General features: G+C 38.8%; 1 protein-coding gene across 12 annotated transcripts in view; it reads right to left on the reverse strand.

The window, feature by feature from the left end:
* Window positions 1-12,241, reverse strand: part of LOC113063443 (protein tyrosine phosphatase receptor type K) — a 155,931-nt gene that overhangs the window by 44,787 nt on the left and 98,903 nt on the right. For all 12 annotated transcript variants that reach the window (XM_026233833.1, XM_026233832.1, XM_026233834.1 and 9 more), the window contains one exon: window positions 117-416. In XM_026233833.1, the coding sequence (XP_026089618.1) occupies window positions 117-416 (300 nt within the window). The remainder of the gene's footprint in view (window positions 1-116; window positions 417-12,241) is intronic.

The raw sequence follows: 12,241 nt of genomic DNA on the forward strand, positions 1-12,241 counted from the left end.
ATTCCTTTTTGTTCAATAAAATGTGTGAATTCTGAATTGTAGTAGTTTACATTTGAACAGTTATCTGAAAGACTTATGCTGTTGTGGACAGTAGGGTTGGGAAGTGGTTCTCGTACCGTCCTCCTCTGTCTGGATGATGGTCTCGTCGCTCTCTTTGCGTCCCTCAGGGTTGGTGAGGATCATCTTCAAGCTGACGTTGGTGTTGGGCGGCAGGTTGCCCACCACGTGTCGGGGGGCTTTGGGGTCCATCTCCAGGCAGTCGGCTTTGCTCTGGTTGGTTTTGTGGTAGTGGTAGCAGATGGTGACGTTGAAGGTGTGACAGCGGGTGATGTTGTAGCCCAGCGACTCCCAGTCCACGGCGATGAAGCGCGCCTGCGTCTCTGCGATCTTCAGACTCTTGGGGGTCCGCATGGGTTCTGAGAGAGAAGACGAGAGACGGGTTACACTAGCAGACACTATTCACACTCAGCAGGACTCGTACGCTGAAACATGTTCACCTATCGGGAAGAAAACTAAATGTACTTTAGTGATTCACAAACACAGCTCGTTGTTAAAATGGGCCTCAGAAGTTGTCCCCCTCCTGGAGGCAAAATAAAAGCGTGATGAAATGATACAGACATTCATTTATTTACATCTGTTCCACAATTGCTTGCAATATCAGCTCATCTCACTCCACATTTTTTGTTATGTCTTTTATGATTGTCTCTGCACCTGAGAGATCTGAGTGACAATCAGCCCATGACATATTATACAGGTTTCTTACAAAGTTTTATTGCCACCCAAACCATTAAAATGATCTAATTGCATGATATAGATCATGTAAATGTGTCATTCATGCTCATGTTTAATTTTTTCACCTTTCATTTTTGAACTCATAATCATGTCTAGATCTTCCTGTGAAACATGATGTTTGCAGGTTTTCTCTTAAATCTCATATTCCGATCCGCCTGCATCCAATCAACATCCCAAGCATGAACCCAAATATTTCTGATAATCTATTTTACTTAGATGCATGTAACAAACATCTCAGTTTCATAGCAACTTTCAAATTCTGAAGAAAAAAAAAACTAGTTTTTAACAACAGGATTCACAGAAATGCCTTGTTTAGTTTTAATCTCAGCTTGAACAGCCACACTGACGAAAATCAAGACTAACTGTTGAAAATCACAGTGTTTGGTTTTACATATCTTTTTCTGATGTTTAGATTAAAAAAAGGCTGAAGTGAAAAGCAAGAGGGAACTGGTACGATCGGAGAGAGAGAGAGAGAGAAAGAGAGAGAGAGAGAGAGAGACGGGAAGTCCTGTGAAAGCAAATGAGGCACCTGTGGACCAGATAAAGGCCCCTTCATACACACACACACACACACACACACACATTTGAAGCATCTCTAAACTAGCCTATACATCAGTGAGAGAGAGGCTTCTTACAACACCTCCCCATAATGCATCAGTGCAGTACTCCAAGATGTCTTGTAATTACTGTAACAGAGTAACTCACCTGTGGCACACAGTTCATCAGTGACGATACTGCACACACACACACACACACACACTGCATCATGCTAAAGCAAGCAACACACACGCAGCCGTCTTCTCTCTGGGATGAAATGTTCTTCTGTGTTGATGGTTGGTCATGAGATGCAGATGTAGATGGTTGGTTATGACTCAATGTCCAGTACACTTTGACCCTTACATTCATCTTTGACTTAACCTCAACTCCAACTAAACTGTAACCTTCGTGTGCAGCCATAAATCAGCAAACCTCTCAATAAAGTCAAACCGGGTCTATTCCCAGCCTTAAATAACCTTTGACCTGAGAGTCAGTCAGGACTAAGCTGAGGTGTGTGGGTCAGAGACCAGGTGTTAGAAAACTCAATAGATATACACACATCAATGCAAAAGCACACAGAAACGGTTTTCACAGTAAATATGTATTTTCCTGCAGTTTGATTCAAATGTCTTAAACATTAAACCAGATCTGCTATTATTCAGATAACAGAAAACTGATCCCAGAAGTTGTGAAAAGTGCTTTATAAATAAATACAAATACCAAGTAGAAAACATACTCCACACAAATATGTGGATGCAAACACTTCAAGCTAGAGAATGATTTCACTTCTGATTTCATTGATTACAAATCATAGTTTGTTTGTTTTTTTTTCAGAGCAATGTATCTTTTTACAGTAGATTTACAGAAAGTTTTAGTAATATAGTTTTACTACATGGTTCTAGGTCTAGACAATTCGCATAAAATGACTACATAAACGATCCTCAGAACTGATATTGTATATAGCTATATTGTGCTCAAGTGTAATTAACCTCACAGTGAAATGGTAGCAGCATCAGTTATGGAATTTGGATTAAACATTACACGGCTTTAACCTTTTTATATGTAACTCAGGCATGAATGTTCTAGAAAGGCATGTAAATATGAAAAACAATGTAAGTATGACATGGAATGAAAGCCAGGGGCAGGTGAGAGAACATGATGTAAGAGGAGAGAACTCTGGGAAAGAACAGAAGCAGAAACCCAGATCAGCGGGTGGCATGTGAACCGATGGCAGAAGAGTAAACGACACACACACACACACACACACACACACACACACACACACACACACACACACACACACACGTTTGTTTTAGTGTAAAGTGTGTTCATCCCATAGGTGTAATGGTTTTTATACTGTAGAAACTGTATATTCTATGTCCCTTCACCAACCCTACACCTAACCCTAACCCTCACAGGAAACTTTGTGCATTTTTACTTTCTCAAAAAAACTCATTCTGTATGATTTATAAGTGTTTTGAAAAATGGGGACATGGATATGTCCTCATGAGTCACCCTCTCCTTGTAATACCTGTGTCATAGCCATGTCATTATACATTATACCTGATATGTCACAAAAACAAGAGCACACACACACACACACACAGTCTAATTAAAATCAGATGCTCTGAATACAGATGAGGAAGTTGTTAACACAGTACAGTGAATGACTGTTTGCTCCAAGCTTGTTTATAACAAAGCGTTTCCCAACATCCCTTTGGGTTACATATTCTCTCTCTGGCTCATGATTGTCACAAATCTTCAGAAAAGCAAAGAAAACAAGACTTTTGGCCTGATATGAGAAAGAATGTTCTTATAGCAGGTGCACTGCCAGCTTGAGGAAGACCTGCATCATTAGGCAGATTCAGTGTCAATGTCCAATTCTTCATTTAAAAACCAAACAAACACAGGAGTCTCATGACGAGCTTTCAAGGCTTCAGCTTCCTTTAATTTGATACTCTGACTCAAGGCAACCACAGTTCATCAAAGCTCGCTGTAATCTGCCATTTGGTCAAACTAGCTCAACTGTCTGTGACATTAAAATCCTCATTATGCTAAAAAAGTTGTTATGTTACATGAAGATAGGATACTAGGTGTCCAGAAAGGCTAGGGATGAATGAAATCATCCAGCAAGCGTTGGATCAGACCATGTGAACAACTAAACTTGCACATTCTGAATGACCATAAACAAACAAAAAAAAAAACTCTGTTTGTGCAAAGGAATGGATGAATATAGTACAGTGGATGTTTTTAGAGAGAGGAGTGATTGAATTTTAATAGCATCTGATCTGTTGTCCTTTATTCATTCAGTCTTTCTTCATTCCACACATTCATGTTTGTCTTCTCCATTAAAACAGAGACTACATGAGTGCTTACAGTATATATGCCAATATGCTAGTAATATGCAGGCTTAGAAATAATTAGTTGATGTGTTACCAGTAATATATAAGTTCATCAGTGAAAGAGCTGACTCCAACATCACAAACAGAGACAGAGAACCCACTCTTGACAAATCACAGCTGTGGTCAAGGAACTGCTGTCTAGAGGTCAATTAAAAGGGATTTCTGCGTTGAAGATGTCTGGCTTGTTACGAAGCTGTGATGGTGAATTTAGAAAAGCGATTTATCTCTGAGGATTTTACAGTCCAACAGCTTCTGTTACACACATGCTAAAAAGTCTGGTAATTGATTTGATCTTGTTTAATGCCAGGCTTTTGGCATCTGAATGTGAGAAAGAAACAGGCAGCCAGACAGAAAGTCTCCCTGAGGTTTTAATGTGGAGCTCTGCAGGATGACGAAACAACTTCCTTCTAGGAGTGGGCGATATTGACAAAAATGTATAGCTCAATATTTTTTATCAATATCTCGGTATCGATATTCAGACGATAATTTTGCAATCATTTTGCAATATATGTACTTAATAAATTAACTTTGTGCTTTGCAAACAGTACTCTAAAAGTAATAAACTAACAACAATGTGACTACCGTTTAAAAAAAAAGTTGTGTTTTGCAAAATGTAAACATTAGAACACAACACAATATTACATTTTTGCACATTATATTAATATAAATGAGGATAAAAAAAGACAAAAGGAACACAATAACACAGACACTGCTCTGCAGTACGGCTCCGAGGTTCTGCTGGACCACAGGTCAGAGGTCGTGGCATAATAGGTGACCTTCTGCAATTTCTGGGACAGCGTTTGTCTTGAACGGTTTTGGTAGAGCAGTTTCACTGAAATATCTCCTTGAAGGCAGATTATATGTGGGATCTAAAGTCTGTAACATTTCTTGAAACCCATCCTTCTCGAATGATTGAACTGGCAACATAGACCTTGCAGTAAAACTTGTTACAGAGTTTGTAATCGTTTTCCACTTTTCGCTTTTTTTGTCATATGGTGTTTTCTTTGTGAATGTTTCTGTTTCTTTGTGAAAGGTCTGTTGTATCTGTTATTTTCTTTGTACCGTGTTTGTTGCAGCAGTGCTGTTTTGTTCAGCACCAAGCCTTTGATACTCTTCAAACTGTGTTTTGTGTGTTATACGGAGATGATGGAAGAGGTTGGTTGTGGCGCTCTGCTTTACGGTGATCTGCATGCGACAAATTCTACAGATGGGCGACTTTTGTTGCTCGTCTTTTTGTCAAAACCAAAGCATCTCCAGGCTAAAGAAGCTGACCCACGTCTCGCTGTAAGCTCTTCTGGCACTGCTTTTGAGGAGGACTGTGTATTTTTGCTTTCTTCGCTCATTTTTGTGATGTTGCGCTTGAAGCTAGATAACAAGTGACTGAGTAACATACGCACGGCGCACTGTAATGACGTAAGATGTCAGGGGCACTGAGGCATTATGGGCAGTTCACCGTATTAATAAAAACGTTTTAGTTTGTCCTAAAAAAAAGTTTTTTCTAGAAGTTAAAAGAAGCCCTGTTGGTGTTCGGAGGCTATTCCGGTGGATCTCTCGGGAAAAATGTATTCCATCTTTTAGACTCATCGATTTTCTAATGATGCAATCACGAAGCTCGTCACTTGAGGACGCCACAGACATTTAAGAAAAACTTTTTAACTTCAGACTTCAGTTTTCCGCAAACAACGCATATTTGCCTTTTCTAGCAGCTATTTTATAAATCGTACATCCGCTTTATGTTTTTGGATTGTTGCTTCAACTAAAAAACGTCATAACACACAGGTAAGAACGCCGCAGTTGTATTGCCAATTAGTAGCAGCTTACTCATTGAGGTACGATCGTGATTTTGTCCAAAAAAAACACACATAAAATACAGTCAAACAAACCCTACATTACTAAAATCGCAACATATAATTGTTTAGAAGGTTATAGTGTGCATTGTTTGTTTTCTCTTTAACTTCCTTCAGCTCTTTTCATGTTTGGGAGGTCGGATGATATCCCAATTTTGCATATCGTCCAGACAACAATTTGGATATTATGGTCTAAACGATATATCGCCCACCCCTTCAGTAACACAGTAACACTCATTCTCTCCCCGTTACAGCTCCCTCACAGTCAACACACTTATTCAGAAATAATGGATCAAATCAGAATCAGAACTTTATCCAATGAAGCTAAAGACGTGTCTCCAGAGTCTTCAGGAATCTTGTGGTAATGTCTACATTTTGATGTTAAATCCATTATTGTTTTATATCATTTATACAGTACTTAATACTATTTAATTACATCAAAAGTAACTAACTGTAATTAAATTTCAAAGTGTGATCCCTTAATTTTTCAAGGGAAAAGTAATTAAATTACAGTAATTTACTACTTAGTAATGCATTACACCCAACACTAAATTACCCACGTTTCTCTTCTCGTCATGTGTACTTACCCACAACAGCCAATCAGTGGTTTGCTGCACATTCACATGATTAAAACCCTTTAAAACTGGGGAGAAGAAACCATCTCCCGACTCTTAGAAAGCTCTTGGTGGTGATCGTATGATTGTGTTGAAGGCTGATAGATCCCTGACATCCTCCATCAGTTTAAATGTCAAGCACGCAATAAAACGTAGTGGTGAACAGCAACGAATTGCTCTGATTTGGCACGGCCCATCAAACCCAGAACCACACACAGATAACATTTATCCTGCCAACAATTACCAGCCTCCCTCTTCCCGTCTCTCTGAGCCGGGATCAATACGAGTGGAGAGCTGCATTAAGTTGCTAGATTAAAGCATTACTCCTCTGTAATAAAGCTTTATTGATCAGCCTCTCCATGATCAAATCAGAGCACACTTCCCTCAGACACCTCCACACCTCACACCGTCCGCGTCAGCTGGGATTTCTTCACTCCACGGGAAGCAGCGGTCCTTTGGACAGGGTCTTAAAACACACACTTCCTGTCTGTCCAACACACACTCAAAAAAAAAGTCTGATCTGACTAGCCGTGTATTGATTTTTCAAAGATATTTTGAATTACGCATTGAATTGTGCTGCGTTTTAGGGTTAAAAGAGATTTTGTAATTTAACAGATAAAGTCTTGGCAGAAAATTTAATTTCTCTTTGCCTTACACCTGCCTCAAATTAGTAACAAGTTAATAATTATTCAGTGAAGACTGGGAAACCGAGCCTAGAACATTTTCCACACCGGTCAATGGCTGATGAATGGAGAAAATTGGCCATGAAACTGTATGAGCATTATTTCATTAAAGCAGAACAAAATGTGGTAACAATTTTAATAATCTTTTATAAAATTATCTATCATTATTATTATTATTTAGCCAACTTATAAAAATGGAATCAAATTGAATAATATCACTATAATACTACTGAACAAAACAAAAATGAACAAAAATGATTATTATTAATATTAATTTATATAATGACAGCACAAGAGTAATCATGGGTTGCTTTTATTCTTTGTTCTAAACATTAAACCATAGCGCTTTTATATTCTGGTGGAAAACATCAGATTATATATTTATATGATTACAACACAGTCTGAGTCATCTGATAATCATAAGAAACCATAATTCGTTCCCAAGTACTGTTAAAATAATAAAAACAATGAGTAATGGAAAACCCTGTCCTGAAACACTGAAAACACTCACACACTGTACCCAGAAAAGCTGATTTGTCCTCACACTAGATGCTTGCAAACGATTCAGTAATTCCAATGTTTGTAACAAATGTCTAATATTTTATTTTCACCTGTCTAGGACCAAAAAAGTGTGTGTGTACAGTAAATGAAAGCTGTGAGCTGGAAGACAGCAAATCAGAGCATATATTTATCTGTCCTGCTGAATAATACTGTATATTTGTCATGAAGACAATGTAATAGAAAGTCTATTTCTTTGTTTTATGCAGCAGTTGTCAGTCTGTCTTTCCTATCATCTGTAATTCAGCCAGCAAACACACTGCATGTTTACTAGAGATCTTCTCTACCTAGTGCACACTACAAAAACATCCAACCAACAAGCCCAACACAGAGTGACATTTCAAGACAGCAAAGCCATTGATTTCATTAGCAAGAGTTATAGTTTCCCATGAGGCAGTGCTTTGTGCCATTTCACGATGAATCATTGTCCGTGGACACACACACACACACACACACACTCACACACATTTACACAGAGGCTGTGGATGTAACGCGGGTCCGTCTCCAGCCTCAGATCAATGCTAATCTCATTCACAATGATTCTCCATGGCACAGCTACCTGATGAATAGACTCATCGATTTGCTGTTGTTCTGCCACTTCATGCAGGTGAAAACATATCGGCTCTTTTTGAATTAGTCTGAATGGGAGGAAAAAGATTCACAACATGGAGCGGCGCTGCTTTAAGCTGAGGTGAGTCCAAAAGGAAAACCTGAAGACACATTTTCTGAAGAAAGAGAAAGTGTTTTTTGTCTACATTTACCTCACTGCAGTAGGGCTAGGCTGTGAATAGTAAGGCTAGGAGAGAAGAGTAAATATGATCTAAGTAAGTATCAGTCGTTCACTAACAGTGATGTTAAAAATGTTAAAAACTTTTTAAATAAAACTCATTTCTTTAATAATGGAAATGACAGCATTAAGCCACATGATACAGAGTTTTCTGCTTATGTGTTGGCCGACAGAATGCTGTTTGGTTTGAAAAAGTGGCGATTGTATGCTGTGCTTCATACATTTTTTGTTATTGTGATTACAATAGCTTTCACAAAAAATTTGCAAACATGACTGCACCCACAGAAATAATTTCATAAAAAACAGCCATGTTAACAAAATAATTATGTGTGGTAATTAGGGTTAAAGTTCACAAAAATATAACAAATAAATAAATAAATAAATAAAAATAATAACAATTTGAAATATGTTTATGTTGGAACTTTTTAGCTATTGATTTAGATTTGGCAACATTTCTAAATTCACTTTAGTTTTACTTGGTGCACTAAAATAACTCAATAAAATGTAATCAAAACTATATATACATACACTGTTGCTCAAAAGTTTGTGATCAGTGTGATTCTTTTGTATGTTTTAAGTCTCTTCCACTATCCAAGGCTATGTTTATTTGTTAAAAATACAGTAAAAAATGTAATCTTGTGAAATATTACTCAATTTAAAATAACGTGTTTCTATTTCAATGTACTTTTATAAACTATTTATTCCTGTGATGCACAACTGAATTTTCAGCATCATTACTCTAGTCACATGATCCTTCAGAAATCACTCTAATAGATATAATAATATAATAGAGCAGATGTGTGCTCTAAGGACCTTTCCTCTTCCACACTAACATTTTTGCTTTCTCTGCTCTCTCTCTCTCTCTCTCTCAATTGTCTTTGTTCATAAAACCAAGAGACAGAAGAAGAAAGCAGCAGTGTTTGTGTGTGATCCTGCAGTCATTCAGCGACAGGGTGATGCTTCACTTCCTTCAGCAGCATCTGAAGATGGCTTTAACCCCCAAACACATCCTCTGACTACTTCAGACTAAACGAGCGGCCTATGTATAAACGAGAGCCTTACAGGGTGACACTTGATCACAAAGGCAATTTATCCTTGAGTCCCGAGAATGGAGCAGTGAAAGAGAAAGGGCAGGGGAGAGAACGAGACCAGAGTAATAGGAGGCATTTTATTTAATTGCCATAAATTGTAGGGTCAGGGAATGCGAATGTCATTGTGAAGGGCTGTTTATCGGACCGACAGATCTTCAAGCCGATATTGAAAAGCTCTCCTGCTAGAGAGGGAAGACGGGAGATGGACGGCTTTTCTCAAGCAAAGCCATTCAAAACTGGCTCGTTCAATGATCCCTCCTTATTCGCCTCATCGACACGTTTCCTCCAACATATTTTCCCAACACAAAGACTGTCTGCCCACATACTTTCCATAATGCCATCACTCAGGGAGCCTCACATGTCCAGCACAGTGTAATCACGGCTAAAGAACCAATGCTGGTTGGCTTTAATTATGCTTTTACACCACAAGTGAGACTCCCTGTGGGCAGGAGGAAATAGAAAAACGGCAGAGAGAGAGGTCTGTAATGGGCCATGCTTCATAAATTTCAAGACAATCAATGCAGCAGTCTACTAATGGCACATACTTAGCTAAAAAACAAACAGACACACACACACAGAGCATGTGGGCACCTATCTGACAGCTCCTTAAAATTTGACACTATCGGCTCTTTATCATCATCCTCGATTTGGCCTCTATAAACAGCAGTTGTTTTCAGCAGATCGACAGACATGGCTCATGTTTAGAATGTAAACTCAACCACTCCAACGACAATTATCGCTCTGTTTCACTCATCATGAGCTGGTTATTGTTGTTGAAAACTGTTACAAATGTTATGAGTGTGAATTAACAGACAATTGTGTACTGTAGGGCTGTGGTGACGATATTGATTCATCGATTTTAATCAGTTCTCATTCTGACGAAACAATATCAATTCTTAAATCCCAAGATCGATCTTGTTCTAGCTTGTTTTCTGCTGATGCAAAAATAAAAATTCACTAAACATTACTGGATCCAATACTTGCAATAACCTGCTTTCTTACTTTCTTATGATTTATTTATTGAATTTTCTAAACAACAATAACAACACAAAGTAATAAAACAAACATAAAAAACTAAATAAGGTAAAAAAATATGTAAAAAATAAATAATAATAATAAGTAATAAGTATATAATAAGAAATAAGTAGCTTTAATTACAAATGTGTGCTACTAACATGGATATACAAGTGCACAATCTGGAGTGCTTTCTTACTTTTGATATGAAATAAAGTCTCCGCTTCCAAATTCCGTCTTTTTTAATAATGAAACACCAAAAAGAAAAGTTGTTCTGACTCTCTTTGGTTATGTATGTATATTTTCAGTTATTTATGGTAACCCTCGTTCCCTGAAAGAGGGAACAGAGATGTCAAGTCAGATGACCTATGATTTTGCTTTGATAGACCAATCTATTTCGAGTGTAAACTAAATGTGGCATTATTGCATCCAGCTGCAACTGGTCATTCCGTGAACATAAAAAGGCAGCAGGTGCAATGCATCCCAGGTTTTCACTGAGGAGCTGAGCCAGTGACCCGGCCACTCAGCGGTGGCGACAGGACGTGATGTCTCCATTCCCTTCTTTAGTGAACGAGGATTACCGTACGTAACCGGGACGTACCCTTTTAGTCGGTCACTCTCTACGTCATGTTGGATGACAACCAAAGCGCCATGGATGCTGCCCCTTCCAGTGCCCAGTGTAAGCCACCTGTACCCCTTTTTGGTGTAGACCGGGGTTCACAACAAGAAGTTCCGTTCACCATTGTTGAAGCACTACCCACTCAGTGAGATTGGATAACACTGGGAAAACGTACACGTTACACTTGGAACAGAGAAGCTGCAGAAGCTTCATCCATCCTGAATGTGGTCTTCGGAGCAAATACACAAACATCCGTTAAGGTGCACATGGAAAATTGGAGGTGACTGTAACCCTCTTGGAAATGGTAGAAGTCTCCCTGGAAAACACAGGTTCTGAGGCTATACCGTGGACTTTACACATATTTATTTATTTATTTTCAATGCTCCGTTTAGGCACCGGTGCTGTTTTTAAAGTATCAAAATGGCACTGGTATCGAATAAAACCCAATCGATACCCAACCCTACCGGTCAAAACTAGATCTCTTACACCGCCTTCTCTTCCAGTTCTGAAAGTCTTATTTTTGAACTTCCAACTTTGAAAAGTGCATTCGAACGGCACTTAATTTTGATCTCATTGCCCTTCTCTCCCCTCATCTCCCGTCCTCTCAATGGAAGTGGCAAAATGGACAAAAATCTTGTTTTCTGTGTCCATGTGAACATGTGAAGCATAAAGAAGAATCATCATCTCAGACTCACGCTGACGAGAGGAACGGGTTGAGACTGATCTCACCTGATAACCTTTTAACATCTCAGACATCCTGTTTAAATCACTCTCCACAACAAGCTTAAAGCCCCTTTTACCATCAGCCTTGACACCGACAATTATCAAAGAAAAAACTCCTTTTCTTCTGCACAGATTCTGCATTACATACACCGGCACTCATCCTCTCATCTCCCGGTCGATGGCGGCTGAATGGGCATGTAAACACCTGTAAAGAGTCCAAACAAGGCTGACTCGAGGGATGAATATATAACCAACCCTCACCATCTGCTAATTACTGGAGTCCAATCAACTCATCCGCTCCTCTTTCAGAGCAGAAGTATTCCCCTGCAGTGTCCCCTCTGCCTGCGGGTCACCCAGTGGAAAGAGCCATCACACCTCCATCACATCTCAACTCATTCACCCAATTACGAAGCAGATAAATAAGAGAACAAATAGAGATTTCTGCCAAAAGCACCTGTTCTCTGATGCTTCCCCCATTCATCTCACATCAGACGAGATCTCAACAACACTGTGCTCAGACAAAATTCCCCCAAGACCATTTTTTTATTTACTTACAGCTCTTACAAAGTGTCAA

This window comes from Carassius auratus, chromosome 45, assembly GCF_003368295.1.
Source record: "Carassius auratus strain Wakin chromosome 45, ASM336829v1, whole genome shotgun sequence".
Classification (NCBI taxonomy): domain Eukaryota; kingdom Metazoa; phylum Chordata; class Actinopteri; order Cypriniformes; family Cyprinidae; genus Carassius; species Carassius auratus.